Source organism: Chlorocebus sabaeus, chromosome 20 (assembly GCF_047675955.1).
Source record: "Chlorocebus sabaeus isolate Y175 chromosome 20, mChlSab1.0.hap1, whole genome shotgun sequence".
Classification (NCBI taxonomy): domain Eukaryota; kingdom Metazoa; phylum Chordata; class Mammalia; order Primates; family Cercopithecidae; genus Chlorocebus; species Chlorocebus sabaeus.
In genome coordinates, this window is record NC_132923.1 from 20,188,846 (window position 1) to 20,207,695 (window position 18,850).

The window sequence follows — 18,850 nt, forward strand, 5'->3', positions numbered from 1 at the left end:
GAAAAAGGAGGAAAGTATCAAACCAATAATCTAAGCTCCCATCTCAGGAACATACAGAAGAAGAAAAAAATAAGACCAGAGCAAACAGAAGGAAGAAAATCATAAAATTAATCACAGAAATAATGAAATTTAAAACAGAGAAAGAGTAGAGGAAACCAACGAAATAAAAAGTTGATCCTTTGAAAGATCAATAAAATCAACAAACCTCTCTAGCAAGACTGACAAAGAAAAAAGGAGTGAAGACACAAATTATTAATATCAGGTATGAAGCAGGGCATATCACTACAGACCATGGAGGCATCAAATGGTTAATAAAAAAGATGTGAACAACTCTACACACACAAATTTGACAAGTTACATGAAATGGACAGATCTATTCAAAAATACAAACTACTACAGCTCACCCAATATGAAATAGATCATTTTCATAGCCCAAAGCTACTAAATAAATTGAATTAATTGGTAGTGAAAAAATTCCTAACAAAGAAATCTTCAGGCCCAAATAGCGTCTTTGGAGAATAAAAAAGAATAAAACAGAATTTACTTCAATTCTACAAAATCTTTTCCAGAAAGTAAAATAGAAAGGAACCTGTCCTAATTTATTTCATCAAGCTGGTGTTAGCTGCATACCAAAACCAGACAAAGACAGTACAAAAAAAGAATATTACAGAACAGTATCTCTCATGAATACAGATGCAAAAGTTTCTAAGAAAATAGGAAATGGAACTTAGCAATATATAAAAAGAATTATTGTATTGCTAAATAGAATTTAGCAAATATATAAAAAGTCACCAATTAAGAGTTTATTCCCGAGATACAAGGCTGGCGCAATCAATGTAATTCACCATGTTAACAGACTAAAAAAGGAGGAGAAAAATTAGATGATCATATCAACTGATGTAAAAGAAAAAGCATTCAACAAAATTAAATGCCTATTCATGATAAAAGAAAATTTTTTGAAAAACAGTAATAGAAAGAAACTTCAACTTGATATAAAGCATCTATGAAACACTTGCAGCTAACATTATACCTAATTGTAAAGACCGAATACTTTGTCTCTAATATCAGCAACAAAGCAAGGATGTGTGTTCTCACCACTCTTATTCAACATAGTGCTGGAAGTTCTGGCCAGTTTAATCAGGCAAGAAAAGGAAATAAAGGCATATAGATCAGAAAGGAATAAATAAAACTGTTTCTATTTAAGATGAAATGCTTATTTGCATAGAAATTCCATGGCATCCACAAAAAGAACATCCAAAACTAATCAGTTAATTCAGCAATGTAACAGGGTATGAGACAAACATACAAAAATCAATCATACATCTATATACTAGCAGTGATGACTTAAACACTACAACTAGAAATACAGTATCATTTACAATAGCCTTAAAAAAAGAAATACTTAGGTAAATCTAACAAAACGTACAAAACTTAAATTCAGAAAATCACATGACCTTGATGAAAGAAATCAAACAACATCTAAATAAATGCAGAGACATGCCATGTTCATGAATTGGAAAATTTATATGTGTATTTCCTCTGTGTGTGTGTGTGTGTATATATATATGTGTGTATACATATGTTCATAAAACCCATCTCCTACAAAACATAAATTGGAAAATTTAACAAAGATGTCAATTTCTCCCAAATTGATATACACTTATTGCAATAAAAATCATCTCTCGATATTTTCAGGGAATTGGCTCCAGGACACCCTCCTCCATACCAAAATCCTTGGATGCTCAAGTCCCTTAATAAAAAGTCATGGTATTTGCATAAAACCTAAGCACAGCCTCTCATATACTTTAAATCATCTTTAGATTACTTATAATACCTAGTACAATTAAATGTATGTAAACAGTTGATATGTTGTATGGTTTTTATTTGTGTTTTTTTGTTGCATTTTTATTATTATTATTATTATTTTAATATTTGGTCCTTGGTTGGTTGAATCTACAGATGTGAAACCAATTGATAGAGAGGACTGGCAGTACCTATCAATATCCTGATAAGATTTTTGCAGATATGGATAGAATCATTCCAAGATCTACGTGAAAAGACAAAGGAACTAAACTAGCTAAAATATTTTGGAAAAAAAGAACGAAGCGAAAGGAAACCATCTGTCACATTTTAAGACTTACTGTATGGCTACAGCGATCAAGACTTTGTGGTATTGGCAAAGTAATAGACACATAGACCAATTGAACGGAATACAGAACCCAGAAATAGACCCACTCAAATATGCCAAACTGATTTCTTTTGGTCACAGCTTTACTGAGATATAGTTCACACACCATGCAATTCATCTACTTAAAATGTAAAACCCAATGGTTTTTAATATATTCACAAAGTCGTGCTACCGTCACCACAATCAATATTAAACCACTTTTATTACCCCCCAAAGAACTTTGTACCCTTTATCAGTGATCCATACTTTTCCGCAACTCCCCCTACTAGCCCTAGACCAACCACTAGTCTATTTTCTGCCTCAATAAATGTGCCTATTCTGGACATTTTATGCCCAACTGACTTTTAACAAGAGTCAAGAGCAACTGCTTAGAGAAAGGAAAGCCTTTTCAACAAATGATGCTGGCACCAATAGACACCTATGGGCAATAATCAATCAACCAACCAACCAACTAAATAACCAATATTGGCCTAAGTCTCACACCCTTAAGCAAAAGTTAACTCAAAATGGATCATGGACTTAAATGTAAAACACAAAAATATAAAACTTTTACCCTAAAACTAGGAGAAAATCTTTGAGGTCTACAGCTAGGCAAAGAGTTTCCAGACTTAATACAAAAAACATAATCATGAAAGAAAAAATGATAAATTGGACTTAATGAAAATTCAAAATTTTTGTTCTATAAGAGCTCCTGTTAAAATGATGAAAAGATAAGCTACAGAATGGAGGAAAATATTTGCAAATCACATATGCAGTAAAGGACTAGTATCTAGAATATATAAAGAACTCTCAAAATTCAACAGTAAAAAAGCAAATAATCCAATTAGATCATGAGCAAAACACACAAATAGACATTTCACTGAAGAAGATATACAAATGGCAAATAGCACATCTAAAGTTGTTCAACATCATCAGCCATTAGGGAAAAGAAAATTAAGATGACAATTTTATCACCACACACCTATCAGAATGGCTAAAAACAGATCGTGATAACATTAAATGCTGATGATGATGGAGAGAAACTGGACTACTCACATATTTCTGGCAGGAAAGTAAAAATGTTACAGCCAATCTGAAAATGATTTGTCAGTTTCTTTAAAAATTAAACACGTAACTACCATATGACCCAGCAATTACACTCCTGGGCAATTATCCCAGAGAAATGAAGACAAATGTTCATACAAAATCCTGCAGACTAATGTTTATAATACCTTTATTCATAGAGCCAAAACCTGAAAACAGCCCAGATATCCTTCAGTGGGTGAATGGTTAAACAAACTGTGGGACATCCGCACTGTTGAATAATACTTAGCAGGTATACACACAATAATCTAGATGCATTTCCAGAGAATTATGCTGAGTGAAAAAATCCTATCACAAAAGGTTACATACAGTATGATTCCTTAAATATAGCATTCTTGAAATGACAAAACTTTAGAAATGGAGAATAGATTAGTGATTGCCAGGGATTAAGGAGTCGGTGGGGGTGGAAAGGAAGTGAGTGTGGGAATAAAAGGACAATGCGGAATCCTTGTGCTGTTGGAAATATTCTGTATCTCAACTTTATAGTTTTGCAAGATAATATCATTAAGGGAAATTGGATAAAGTGCACACAGAATCTCTGTATTATTCTTTACCACTGCATAACCTACATTTATCTCAAAATTAAAAGTTTAAGGTAAAAAAAGATTACATACTCAATTATTCCATGTGTAGGACATTCTTGAAAAAATAAAATAAAATCATGGAGATGGAGAACAGATCAGTGGTTATCAGGGGTTATCAGAGCTCCTTTTCTATGATCTTGCAGTCTGAAGTTGCCATACCTGAAGTAGAACCCAAGTCTTCTAATTTCTGAGAGCATGATCCCCAAAAGCCAGGGAAGATGGCCATTTTAGTATCCAAGGGATGTTTTTGTCCATCTAGAGAAAGAAGCATTTCACAAGGTAACTGATCATTCAGGGGTCCCACAGTGTGGTTAAGCAGGACAGCAATAAACATCCTTGGGTGCTTCCTGTCTCCTGCATTTGGCTTGGGCAAGGAAAGCCATTTGCTTTGGAAATCAGCCAGAATTAAGCCTAGTGAGTATTAAGTCTACCTTCATCAAGAAGCCATCTCCCTCAGGCTTCTCCGGGAGATGATTTAGGTCCTTTGGTGGGGGCTGATGTAACTGTCAGACTCTGGGGCAGCTTAATGCTCCTACCAGAAAGGACACTGCTGTCAGGGGCAGGACCCCTGGGTCCCAGTGATGGCCCTATCGCTTACTCCATCACCTCTCTAATAAAAAGCAGGGTTCAGACTTGCTCTTGGGCCCTTTCAGCCCCTGTGTTCTGAGATTCTGACAGCTGAGATCTCTGAGGTCTGCAGCTACCTGGGGACCACTGTAAGCATCCCAAGGGCAGGGCTGGGGCTGGCCCCCAACTCTGTGCTCAGAGACAAGTGAAGGCACAGCTACGGCAAAGAGTGGGTAACAGAGGGAATGCCATGTCATCTGATCCGTAGCTGATTAATCCTTTGAAAACGGACTCTGAGGACATGTCCGTGAAGGACGTCACCGAGGTGGGGGAAGAATGCAGCCTGTTGTCTGGGCCCAGAACACAAAGGCCTGTCTGTTTGCACGTGGGCACTCCTGATCCAGGCCGGATCAGCTGCTCTTGTTTCCTCCTTCGCCATCACAATACAACTACAGAGTTACAGTCTGCCCTTCAACCCCCGCCCCAGGAGAACTGGGCAATGGGATTTCTGCCCACTGGGTGCCCGCTGAGCACAGTCAGTAATACCAGCCTCCCGGCCCACTTGGCTCCTAGTGAGTCTAGAATTTCAATAGCCTGCTGCTCCCTGCCCTCATTTACTGCCCTCTCTCATCTTCCCTTTCTCTCACCCTCTCAGGCACACGTGTGAGTGGCAGATCCAGGGTGATCTGGACCCTGCTGATCATCAGTGAGCCAAGCCTGGAAGCCTGAGCCATTACCAGCTGGGTGGTGGCCAGCTATGGCTCAGGGCCACTCTAGAAACACTTGCCTTGGGCTGCAGCTGCCCTGGGCTACTACCCTGATCCCTAGGAAACGGGACATGGGGCATTCTTCTGAACAGAGCCCCTGCCAAATGCCCAGCAAGAAGCCAGTGTGGCATTGGGATCAGAAAGCCTGGAGTGTGAATATGGACTCCGATGTGCCGACTTACAGAAGAAGCATAGGCAAGGTTCTTAGTCTCTGTAAGTCTTAGTTTCCTTGTTTATGTAAGATGAAGATAATCATTGTTACCCCATAGGGTTGTTAAGAGGTTTCCACAGGCATTCAAGCAGTGCTTAGCATGGGGTAGACATAGAGTAAGCACTGAAGTCATACACACACACACAAACACACACACACACACACACACACCAGACACATCAGCCACTCAAGACCATTCATTTGTTCATCAGTTACTGAGTGCCTTTTATGTGTCAAACATTGTACAAGACACTTGAGAGGAATCAGTGATCAAAACAGACAAAAATTGCTGACATCATGGCATGCAACTTCCAGTGCAGGGAGACAGACAAGAAACAATAAAGGTGATAAACAAGGAGAGTGTAATAGTATAGTGTGTCAGAGAGACTGGGGCTATCAGGAAAAAGAACAGAGCAGGGTAAGAGGAACGAGAAGGTGGGAGTAGGGGAAGGTCCAGTGTTGAACAAAGTAGTCAAGAAAAGCCTTATTAAGAAGGTGACATTGATGTAAAGATCTGAAGGAGGTGTAGGAGGGAGTCAGGCAGATTTGGGGAGAAGGAAGTTCAAGGCAGAGGGAACAGCCCTGCAAAGTGCCCAAAGTGGAAGTGTGCCTAGTGTCTCCATGCAATAGGAGGAGGTCAGCTGTGCTAGGAGAGTGAATGAGGGGGGATACTGAGAGCTGAGGAGAGGAATGAAGGGAGGCTAGATCCAGGAGGACCTTTGCATTGTCTGCTGGGGCCGCCTACCAAAGTTCCACAAACGGAATGGCTTAAACAACAGAAAAGTACTAAGTTCTGGTGACCAGAAGTCCTTATAAGGTATTGTGTTCCTGAATTTCCCAACAGGTTTTTTCTTCTTATTCCTCTGCAGAAAAGTATAATTTGGGGACCCTTCCTTTTATCACCGCTCCTCCACACATTGCCAGGCAACACGGGCTGGGCTTCTGTGAGCTTTTCTTGCCTGCCACTGGTCCTTTCTTTCTTCCTTGAACAAGTTATTCAGGCCTCAGAGGTCTCTCATCTTATCTGGGTTTATCTGCAGCATTCTTGGTGGGGGGTCAATGTGCATCTTATGGCTCCACTCCTTCCTGCTGTGAGCACCTGAGAATGGTCATATCCTTGCTAGTTTTCTTATCAGTCTTCCCTCACCTGAGAGGCCCTTTCCTGCCTTTGGTTTCATTCTAGTTGGTTGGTTGGCCCTGCCCTGTATCCAGCTACACCCAGTCCGCTGTTTCTCTGGATGGGTATTTGTAGAAGGATCAACCCTAAAAATCAATCCAATTATTATAAATACAAATCAATACTAATACCCAGTGTGGCCGGGCATGGTGGCTCATGCATGTAATCCTAGCACTTTGGGAAGCTGAGTCGGGTGAATCACCTGAGGTCAGGAACTCGAGACCAGCCTGGCTAACATGGCAAAACCCTGTCTCTACTAAAAATGTAAAAATTTGCTGGGTGTGGTGGCATACGCCTGTAATCCCAGCTACTCGGGGCACTGAGGCAGGAGAATCACTTGAACCAGGGAGGTAGAGAGTTGCATTCATTGCACTCCAGCCTGGGTGTCAGAACAAGACTCTATCTCAAAAAATTAAAAAAAAAAAAATACCCAGCGCTAGTGATGGTTCCCTTGTGGCTGGTCATGGCATATATCATTCTAATGATTTAGGAAAGCAATTTGGTAATATGTATGAACTATCATGAGATCTAAGGGTGCCTGTACCCTTTCATTCAGGTATCTCACTTTTGAAAATTTAGCTAAAGAAAATAAACCTGAAGAGGAAAATACTTCATGTAAATAAAAATACACATCATAGAAATTTGTAACATGGAAGACTTAGAAAAAATAGCAATGACTAATATTTATTAACTATTATGTATCATGCATCATTAAGTTCTTAATATATTATTTCACCTAATCCTCGCTACATCTTTATAAGATGGGAACAACAAGATAGAACCTGCAATGACCATGTAACTCCTATAATTTCCTCAGGCACCTACCAAATGCTGTAGTTTGGCCTACTGGCCTTGAGGACTACCCTACAGCTACATTAATCTTGATCTTGTACTCAGTCCTTTCCTGCCCCTGCCCCTCCCTCTGATAATTAGACTACCACAGGGTAAGTGCTATGACATAGCAAATTAATGACAAGAATCACTACTGATTCTTGCAAGCTCTCCTCCTCCCTCCGTATAGAGTTAGGTTAATGACTCTGACAGGACTTTAAGTGAATTGGTTTGATTTTTGTAATTGAAAAAATTGAGGGTGGGGTATTACTTTATTTCCAGCTCCTCCTTCAAACCTTCAAGATCTTCTGGATCCCAACTCTTTTGTTTAATACAGTAACTATCTCTCTCAAGTTTTTTCACTGTAGATCCCACAGCACATGCACAGTGCCAAGAGACCCTCTCTAGGTTTGGATAATAGTGCTGACACTCTTCCTTTCCTACAACCATTTTGAAAAAAAAAAAAAGGCTCTGTGCGGTGGCTCATGCCTAAAATCCCAGCACTTTGGGAGGCTGAGATGGGAGGATTGCTTGAGCCCAGGAGTTTGAGACCAGCCTGGGCAGCATGGCGAGACCCCTCATCTCTACAAAAAAACAAATTAGTTGGGAGTGGTGGTACATGCACTGCCTATAGTTCTAGCTACTTGGGAGGCTGAGGTGGAAGGACTGCCTGAGTGTGGAAGGCCGAGGCTGCAGTGAGCCATGATCACACCAGTGCACTCCAGTCTGGGTGACAGAGCAAGACTCTATCTCAAAAGAAAGAGGAAGAAAGAAAGAAGGAAGGAAGGAAGGAAGGAAGGAAGGAAGGAAGGAAGGAAGGAAGAAGGGAAGGAAGGAAGGAGAAAGAAAGAAAAAGAAAGAAAGAAGGAAAGAAAGAAAGAAAGAAAGAAAGAAAGAAAGAAAGAAAGAAAGGAAGGAAGGAAGGAAGGAAGGAAGGAAGGAAGGAAGGAAGGGAAGGAAGGAAATAAGAAAAGAAGGAAGGAAGGAAGGAAAAGAAAGAAAGGATTAAAGTACTTATGAACTCCTCATGTAGTAAGCCCAAAATTGAGCTATTTGGTAGCTATTTGGTAGGTCCAAACAATGGATTGAGTCCTGGGTTGGTTCTTTGGCAAACTGCCTGAGTTATCTGACCTTGAATAGGCATGATCATCCACTTCACAGAATTGCTGTGCAGATGATGAAGTAGGTGACAGTGCTTGCTGCAGCACTTGGCACATCACACACATCCTTAACACACATCCATTCATTCATTCACTCATTAATTCAAGCTGGCTTCTCCTCCATCATTCACTCAACATATGTTGCTAGGAATGTAGATGCAGAGCAGAACGGGTCCTGAGCGGATCCCTACGCCTGACAGCTGCTGGTGAGTGTGAGGTCCCGGCCCGGATGCAGATCCCAGGTCTGACTCAGCACTTGTAGCCCCCACAAATTTCAATCAGGAGAGGCTGGCTTCCTTGCACCCTGCCTGGCCACAGCCAGCTGCCTTTTCTCCAGAGGTGCAGAGAGGGAGGGAGGCATGAAGTGGGAACTGCTATCCTGGCAGAGAGACTGCCTTGGCCTGTATGGGGCCATATACACTTGAAGAATTAAGCTTTTCTGGTTTGGAGTTAGTCTATTCATCTTTTTTTTTTTTTTTTTTTTTTCCCAGTGGAAACATTATGTTTATTGAGTATATGTTCTTCAAAAGCAAGGAGCGTTTTTCAATCTAAAATTAACACTCCCTTTTAGGAATGATTATTGCCCGCAGAGATTCCATGCTAAAATCACAATCCCTTTAGTGGCTATTTTTTTTGAAAAAAGGAGTGGGTCAAGTTTCCTGAAGGAAGTTGCTGTGAGCTCACGTAGGTTAATTATTTTTCCAGTGGCGCCCCCTCCTTGCCCATCCTCTTATCACCCACCAACAACCCTAACTTGTTACCCTTATTCTAGACATCAAGCTGAGTCCTTGAAGTGGTTGGAGGGACAAAACAGAATTCCTGGAGACAGTGTCCTAAGGGAGTGCCAGAGGCACTCATTTGTTTGACAAGTAATTTTGGAGGCAGGCGCTCTTCCTTGTCTTGGGATCTTCCAGTCAACAAGGCTGAAAATCTCCCTGCCTCCTAGAGCTTGCTTCTGTGGAAGAAGGTAGTTAGCAAACACATGAACAAAGACATGTTCAGGGAGCTGAAGGTGCTGGAAAGAGGAGGAAACAAGGCTTTGTGGGTAAAATACTGTGCCCATTGTTGTGCACTTTGTAGGGGACAGAGCCAGGACTCAATAGCACATGGATCTGGCACTGGAATTCACCTGACTGCTACACAGGCTCTCCTGCATAGCTAGTGCTTCCACACCAGGGGTGACAATCAGACCTTACCTTTGCCTAGTATTTTATACTCTTCCAAGCAATTTCCAGCACATCACCTCATTTCACCTTGCAACATTATTATTTCCAGCTTTTCCTCTGAGGCCTGCCACGAATGCAAAGGAAAATGGTAGGAGCAGATCCTCTAGCAACGGAGCCAATTAAGCTTCCTGAAAATGTAGAGCAGTTAAATCCCCATGACATGAAGGACCAAGAAAAGCCTTGAATTGGCCATGTCTAAAGCAGAACCTTGTGGGCCGGAATTTAAATAGGCAAAGGTCTTTTCTTTCTCCTCCTGTGACTTACAGAAACTAGTTCTTATTCAGTCTCTGCAATGTGGAAAAGAGTCGCTAATAGCGACTCTCCTGTATTCTTAGGTGCTGTGGGGATGCTGCAGCAGCGCTCTGTCCTTCCAGTGTCTCCAGGGAAGAACATCTTTCTCTCAAGTGAACAGTGCTTACCCCTTCAAGCATCCAGTCTTAGCAATAAGGTCAGCGTTTGACTGTTTACAAAGTCTTTTGGCCTGCTTGATCATGTTTGACGCTCACATAATCCCACTGTGTAGCTTCTCATAATCTTTGTAACTTTTGGATGGGGAAACCAAGGGTCAGGATGAAGGCACCAATGGGTATGTTTCTGTGGGACTGGCAGACAAGCTGGGCCTTGAGACTCAGGATTCCTGACACCAAGATTCCTCCTCACTCTGCCACTGAAAGGACGCTTGCTTTTGTCCTGGCTTTAGAAGGAACACTATCTAAAATGTGTTATATATTTGCCTGCCTCTTACAGCAGAGGACACTGGGGGTAGGGAGTGTGTGGGATGGTGTAACATTTTCTTGACAAATATAGGTATTTTTGTGAACACATAGCTCTCCATTCTGCATAGCATTGTGCCTGGGTATTACTTTTTCTTACTCCACCGTTTGATATCACTGGACCTGCTCAGCCCTTGTCCTCTCTTAATTTTGAGGATTCCAATCGAAAGATGCCTATTACAAACTATTGCAGGCAAATTCAGTAGGAGTGTAAATTGCTATAACTCATCTGATGGGCAATTAGGCAATGAGTTTAAGAAGCTTTAAAAATGTTTGACTAGGAATAGTGGCTCATGCCTATAGTCCTAGCACTTTGGGAGCCTGAGGTGGGAGGATCGCTTGAGGCCAGGAGATTGAGACCAGCCTGGGTAACATAATGATACCCTGTCTCTATTTAAAAGGAAATTAAAAAAAAATTGAAGAAGTTTATAATTTTTGATCCCATAGTTTCCTAAAAGAATATTCAGAAGTGTGCAAAATTATTTCTGTGTAAGATTATTCATCATGCCGGGCGCGGTGGCTCAAGCCTGTAATCCCAGCACTTTGGGAGGCCGAGATGGGTGGATCACGAGGTCAGGACATCGAGACCATCCTGGCTAACATGGTGAAACCCCATCTCTACTAAAAAAATACAAAAATACTATCCGGGCGAGGTGGCGGGCGCCTGTCGTCCCAGCTACTCGGGAGGCTGAGGCAGGAGAATGGCGTAAACCCGGGAGGCAGAGCTTGCAGTGAGCTGAGATCCGGCCACTGCACTCCAGCCTGGGCGACAGAGTGAGACTCCGTCTCAAAAAAAAAAAAAAGATTATTCATCATGGCATTATTTATAAATTTTGAAATGGAAAGCAACCAATATAAGGAACAATTAAACACTGATTAAATAAAACACATGACATCCATGTGATAGAATATTACATAGCCATTAAAATTGCAAAAAATCCAATCAAATAGCATTATGATATATTCATAATGTTTGTTGTAAAACAGCATGCACATTTGAATCACAATTTTGAAAAAAGTAATAAATACAAGTAGAAAAATAAGAGGAACATACACACCAACATTTTATAGGAGTTACTTCTGCATGTGGGGTGATGGGTAGTTTTTTTTTTAATGCTTTTGTATTTTCTCTGTTGAGCATGTGCTCCTTTTGACATCTTAAAAATATGACTGTTTTAAAATATTATTTAGGCATGAAATATTGGCTACATGCTGAATGAACCATCGAGGTATTGAGTAAGGGCCAGGCCAGTGGGTATGGCTATCAGACATGAAAGTGGCTTGATGAGGCTGAGAAAATGTTTTTGTTGATTTCTGAATCGGGGGCTCTGTTCTGAAAGTCTCAAAAAAGCTGTTATGGAAGGAGAACTATTCTTTGCCTTAAGGATTTTAGTCTTGCTGGAGAGAAAATAGACCATCAAACTATGAGAGAGCACAGGAAGGAGGGGGTGTCCATGTGGGCCCCACAATGACAAGAGGCAGGAACTGTGTGTGGGCAGCTGGGCCTCGAAGGGCAGATGGAAAGTCAATAGGAGGAGGAAAGGGGGTGGCAAGGGTGGCAGGAGGAGTTTCCTTCTGCTCCTTCCCTAGAAATCCAAGCCGCTTGTTGTAGCTCTGCTTGGACCAATGAACCCCAGAAGCTGTGAGCTGGGTCAGACCATGTTGCCAGACCATCTGTGAGGAGCCTGACCCAGCCTGGCATGCCATAGGGATGCCCATGGAAGGGCACGGCCCTACCCAGCACCAGCTGGGAGGGAACCTGCCTAGCCGCCCATTGCCCTGAATAAATCTGGGTTACAGCTGCCAAAGCAGTTTGTCCGATGCTTGTGCTGTCCTGCTGAGCAGCCCGGTGCTGGCTGGGCGGGAGTGTGGAGGGTGCACGAGGTATGGGCTGAGGCCTCACTGTGGCATCTGCTGTCTGGATAAGAATTCCAAGTCTCCATGTGTCCCTTTATGACTGATAATAACCCTTGGGTTGTGGGCAGCAGCATACTCATAGGAATACTAAGTGCACACAGTTGCATGTGCCCTAGGCCACCACCCCTACCTCCCCACATACACATACACCAGGCCCTGAGCATCTTTAGATTGGTGGGTCGGTAGGAATGCAGCCCCTGTCCCTTCTTGTCCTCATCCCACAGCCCAGCATGGAGGGCCATCCTTGTGAAGCCCCATCGTGGCTGACTAGGCTCCTGGCAGCTCCGTCTTCTGGAGCGAGTCACTCAGATTCTGGGGCCTTTGCTGCTCTGAGAACCTGCCAGAGTTGAGACAAGCTTCTGTCTTCCTGGGTGATTTGGGGAGGTCCATGCTCACTCTGCTCACCCACCCCAGCTTCCTCAGCTTCAAAAGAAGGATCAGGCAGGTGAGAGGAGTCCCCGGCTTACCTCAACCTAAATAAGCCACAAAGCAAACTATGACAAGGCTTAACTGCCAATTGTAGTTGTTGATGTTGGTGTGTTTTGTAGTTAACTGCCAAAAAGTCTTCTAAGAAGATGAGATGCTTTTATTCATTCATTCAACAGATATTTATTTGTTTAATAGATATGCATGTTAAGTGCTAGAAGAAATGGAAATAGAGAAGAAAAGACCCAGCAATTCCACTTTCATATATATGCACCCAAGATAATTGAAAACATATGTCCACACAAAACTCGTACATAAGTGTTCATAGCAGAATTATTCATAATGACCAAAAAGCAAAACAACCCAAATATCCATCAACTGATGAATGGATTAATAAAATGAGATGTATCCATAGTGAAATATTATTTGATCATGAAAAAGGAATAAAATACTGCTAGATGCTGCATCATGGATAAACCTTGAAAGCATTCTGTGAAGTGAAACGAGCCAGGTGCAAAAGGTGTTATTGCATGATCCCACTTACATGGGATGCTCAGAATAGACAAATCTCTATAGATTTTTATAGACAGAAAGTAGATCTAGTGGTTGCCTAGGGTTGAGGAGGTGGTAGATAGAACCGAGGGGGTAAGAGGCATAGAATTTCTTTTTGGGGTGTTGAAAATGTTCTAAATGTAATATGGGGCTTACCTCTGTGAATTCAACTCCAAGTTGAGGGGTGGATGAGCATCACTCAGTTGGCTGGGCTCTGCCCTCATTGCTCCCTTTGGCTGGTATCCCAGGGGGTGTTTTGATTCTAAGTGGGCTTGTTGCGGTGGCTGCTAGACTACAATAAAGCCTTAGTTTCTGTAGATGAAGGCTAAGGCATGAGGTCAGACCACGTGCAGGGCAGTGATTCCTGTAATTGCTAGCAAATCAGGCTATCACAGGCATTTAGTCCTCCCTCTTCTGAGCCCGTGAAGGATAGATTGGTGGCAAAGACACATGGTGTGACCTGATAGGATATGCCCCTGCTCCACAGCCTCCCAGTTTCCTCAGTCCTGCCAGACAACATCTGGGCAAACCGGCACAATCCAGCCTCTTTTTTTCCATCACTATCACCCCAAGTAACTCACCCTTGCTCTAAACACCCCTGCATTTTCCTGCAATCATCTCTTTTGTTCATACTGTGTCTTCTGCCCTAAATGAACTTTCTTCGTCATTCCCTGTTAAAATTCTACTCTTCTGTTAAGATGTGGACCGAACATCATCTCCATTCCTCCCACCATCCAGCATCAGGATGCAACTCTCCCTCTTCTGTGACTCCCATCACACCCATTATCCTTTGTGGCTGGGTGACAACACTGTCGTCCTGCTCATCTTCCTACTGTGGTATTTCTGTCTCTACCATGGATGGTGAGCTCCCTGGGGGCAGGTATGCTCTACAATGTCAATATGTATCCTCCATGGTGCCCCACTCAATGCCTTGCACATGGTATGCTTTCAGAAAATGTCTGCTGAATTATGGTGTAGGCATTTTTCTAACCAGATGGGCTATGTTCTGCAGAAACTCAGCATACAGGAACTCACCATTAATGAGTTTGAAACAAGGGGCACTGATTTCACAAATGGTACCTGTTTGCAAGATTTTGAGCTCTCTCCGTCCATTTGCTCACTTAGGGCTGCATTCAGTGGTCAACTTCTGCATCTCTGTATCTCCCTGTGCCTTCCCTCAGATGAGCTAGCACATTGCTAAATGCCAGTAGCTTCTGCAGGATAACCTAAGTACAGGGTTTGCACCACTACTGGGAGTGCTCTAAGGGCTGAAGAGGGAGCTGCTAAAATTGAGAGATTTTCAGTTCATTATGTTCTGTTCAGTTAAGCCATCAGTGATATTTCTTATTTAGACCTTTATCTTTTCTGCCAAACATAAAAATATTCCAAGCATTTACACCCATATTGGTGAATTGCAGACAGTGACATGATGAATTTTTTTAGCAGAAAACTGTTGTTTTTCCTCTGTGTGATTTGTAAAGGTCTGTTGTCCTTTTGCAGAGAATTTTATTATATGTTAGTGCCAATTTGTTTTCCAGAGGAGCACATCTCCAAATTTATAATGAAAGGCAAGCAAAGTGGGACTTCATGGCCTTGGCTGGACACCAAGTGATAGCTAATTTTTGCAGCAGGGAAGACAAAATAACAAGTCCCTGGATTGCAATTTTGGTTTCTCCTTCTGTTCTCAAACAAAATTGTTTAAATAATAAACTCTTGTCTTCATCATAATTATTAGTTAATGAATGCATGTCTGTATTTCAAAAGTATATTTTTATTTTTTAGATCTTAAATGTCATCCTAGGATTGGCAAATACCTTTGGGCTGCTGACCTTTGATTAAGTCAGAAGATGCTGGTGAAATGAATTAATAGTTCATTTAGCCAAATGAACTGGAAGGACAAACAAAAGTCTAGTTGACCAACTGTTACTCTTTAAGGCTGATGTTAGCGACCATCTGATTTTTAGCCAGTACAGAGAAATGATGAGTATGTCCATTTGGTAGAACGAATGAGTTACATTTAAAACTTTATATTTTATATTTACTTGATTAACTTGATTTGCTTGATTATAGACTCTGAAATAAGGAATGTCATTGTAACATAACTCTAGCAACCATTTTGGAATCTCATTTGCTGCCAAGAACAAATGGGGATCTTAATTTATTCAATTTCTTATGTCAGAATATAAACTTTACACAATCCAAAAAACCTCTTCCCATGTCTCCAAATGAGGATCTTTAATTTATTCAATTTCTATGTCAGAATATAAACTCCACACAGCCCAAGAAACCTTTCCCATGTCTCCCTCCCTTCCCTGTTGTGCTTGTTCTTGTCTGCTCAGATCCCTCCTAGTGCAGAGACTGTGCCTTGCACACATACACACTCACACATGCACACACAGTCCTATCTCCATTCTTTGAGGACTCTGATCTGCTTCAGCCTTCAAAGGTGCTACTGGGTTAATTTATTTATCATTCGCCCAAGTCACTTACCATATTTCTTCAAATCTAAAATGACATTGATTGCAAGATGCTACATTCATTTATGTACCATTAAAAAAAAAAAGCATCCAGAGATTTGTTAGGCTCTGATGTTTAGAAATGATACAGTGTGAGCCTCGCAATCAATGAAATGTATTTAAATTTTGAAGGGAGGCTTTTGGAGGCAATACCTTAGTGACTCCAATGGTAGAGTGTCAGGCATCTTGGCGGACTGCTGGGGGAGGGCTTTGGAGTCAGATGATGACTGTGTTGTCACACAGTCACATCATGTAGTAAGCTGCTTATTTCACATCTCCAGTGGGACTGGTTCTAGGTGTGAAGATCCAGTGTATAACAAAGTGAAACATCCACAAGAAACATGTAAGAAGAGGTGTAGATCTGTCCATAGGAAATTCACAGATGTCCTGTGATGCTGCAGAAATCTCATTGACCAGAGAAGCCTGTCACACAAGTGTTCTGAGAACAGTCTATAGTCAAACTCTTTGCCTAGGCACTGGGCTGAGGTAGAGACTTCAGTTCTAATTTTTGTTTTGCTGTTAACTAGTCCAGGGGCCAAGTGTCCTAGGTGGATGGTTTTTGCCCTTCGTCCTCAGTTCCTTATGGGAGGCGAAAGTTAGAGTTCCTCAGGGGAGGCGAAAGACCATGGACCTTGGGCTTCAATCAGGATAGCTCCACTTGTATGTCTTAGATACTGTATGTCTGTGATTCCCTATTTTTAAAAAATGTTCCTCTGCTAAATGAAAGCTTGAAAGTCATTGATAAAGATGAACTTTATCCTTTTTTCCACTGCTAAAATTCTCAGATTTATTATTTCACTTTAAAGAGGTAGATTATAGAGAAATATTAGATGCTTTCTTCTTTCATGGTAGCATCAAGACAGGAGGGCCAAGGGTTATTCATGTGAGAGGTTGTTCTGTTGCAACTGCTTCCTCCTCACTATTCCTGCTGCGGCCTCACCTATAAGTGAGCCCTTGGGAAGGAAGCAGATTTGCCCAGTGTCTTAGTCTCCTATTGCTGCTGTAACAAGTTACAACAAATTAAATGGCTCAAGACAACATAAATGTATTATTTTACAGTTTTTCAGGCTAGAACTCTGACATGGGCTAGAATAAAGGTGTTGGCAGGGCTGCACTTCTTTCTGGAGGCTCGAGGGAAGAATCCATTTCCTTGCCTTTCACATTTTCTGGAGGCCACATTTATTCCTTGGTTTATGACCCCTTCTTCCATCTGGCGAGTAAGTACTTTTCACATCTCCCTGATTATCTTCCATAGGCACATCTCACTCTGATTCTCTTCTGCCTCCCTCTTCCACGTCTAAGAATCCTTGTGATTACATTGAGCCTGTTAAATTCAGTATAATCTTCCTATTTTAAGATCACTTGATTATCAACCTTAATTCTATCTGCAATCCTAATTTCCCTATGCCATGTAATTAACATATACAGGGTTCTGGGGATTAGGATGCAGTCCTCTTTGGGGGCCATTATTTTGTCTTCCACACCTAGAAATAGGATTGTAGTGTGACAGGGTTTGTGAGAATCAGAAAAAAAGAAGTGACGAGGTGACACACAACAAGCTGCAAAGCTGTAAGCTAGTCTATTTTGAGTTGTGACCTTATCCCCATGTTATTGTTAGATAATGTTTATCAAACAAGGGACCCAGGGAGTAGCACATAAATATTTCATGTGGGATTGGTGTCACAGGCTGTTTCCCAGAAGCCAACACAGAGATGGAAACTTCCATGAAGGACATTTATTAGGAGCGGTCTTGGGATTAACACCTTCAAAACAGAAGGAAAATGATAAACAATTTGTACAGAGAGAGAAGTTGGGCTGCAAAGCAGTCTCAGCAAAAGTATCTGCTGACCCCAGAGGGAACTCTGAAGGTGGGGTGAGGGTGCTAGACCAGTATACCTCATTGGATGTGGGCTGCTCCAGGAAAGGGAACGGGGTGTGACCTTGAGTGAGGCATCTCTCTTCAGCTAAGGCACTTCCTGGAGAAGTCTGTCTGCCAGCAAATCCCCAGCAGCTTGAGGGAATAAGTTCACCAATCCTAAAGAGAAATCTGAGTGGTGCACACCAATGCCCACTACAAAAGGACTCTAGTGTAGGGAGCTTGTCAATGAACTGGGGGGAACTCTCCAAGGCTTAGGTCCTAGAGCAGAGAAAGTGGGGGTAGGAAATGTAGGGATTTTCCCAGACAGGCAAAGAGTTGATTCAGAAAGGATATTTTTTCATCTTCTACCTATACCCCAGTCTCTGCAGAACTCTGAGGCTCCCTACCCATAGGGAGACAGTCTGCCTGCCGGTCACCTCCTACTCATTACTGGAATCACAGACAGAACAAGTGGTGGCAACACTGGCCTGAAGATTCCTGACAGTGAGTAGATTTACACAGAGTAAACAAGAAGCTGGACTGAGTTTGGTTTAATCTCTCACCCCAGAAACCCACATGCTGACAGCAGAGTCAGTTCCACAGTGTTTATGTGCCTTGGTGGCTGCTGCTCATGGTGGCTATTTCCCATGATCACATCTCATTATTCTTTATTACCTTGTCATCTAGAGGAGGAAGGATATCATGATCAATATTCTGTGAATTCATAAATTATTTCACTTCTTCCAGATGAACTCTGTACCACCAGCATTATGATCCTGGCGTCCCTCAGAACTCTACACAGGGCTGGGAGTCTAGGTTAGCCTTAAGTGAAAGCAGAATAAGTGGCTCCCCGATTCAGGGTCACCAGAAAAATCCTAACCCGTGAGAACCTTCCTACCCTGTTTTCTGATGTCTGAAGGCCCACCATTAGGGCACAAAATTTTCAACTTCAAGCTCTGATCTCAATTAAATGTAGACACTCTCAGAAAGGGTCACTATCTCTCAGTGAAAGCA

General features: G+C 41.9%; 1 protein-coding gene across 1 annotated transcript in view; it reads left to right on the forward strand.

Annotated features, from left to right (window-relative positions):
- The window catches only part of LOC119624312 (uncharacterized), a 57,340-nt gene extending 42,150 nt beyond the window's left edge, over window positions 1-15,190 (forward strand). The window contains exons 3-4 of the mRNA XM_037998048.2: window positions 10,130-10,242; window positions 15,001-15,190. Of these exons, the coding sequence (XP_037853976.2) occupies window positions 10,130-10,242; window positions 15,001-15,024 (137 nt within the window). The 3' untranslated portion in view covers window positions 15,025-15,190. The remainder of the gene's footprint in view (window positions 1-10,129; window positions 10,243-15,000) is intronic.
- Window positions 15,191-18,850: the final 3,660 nt, after the last annotated feature.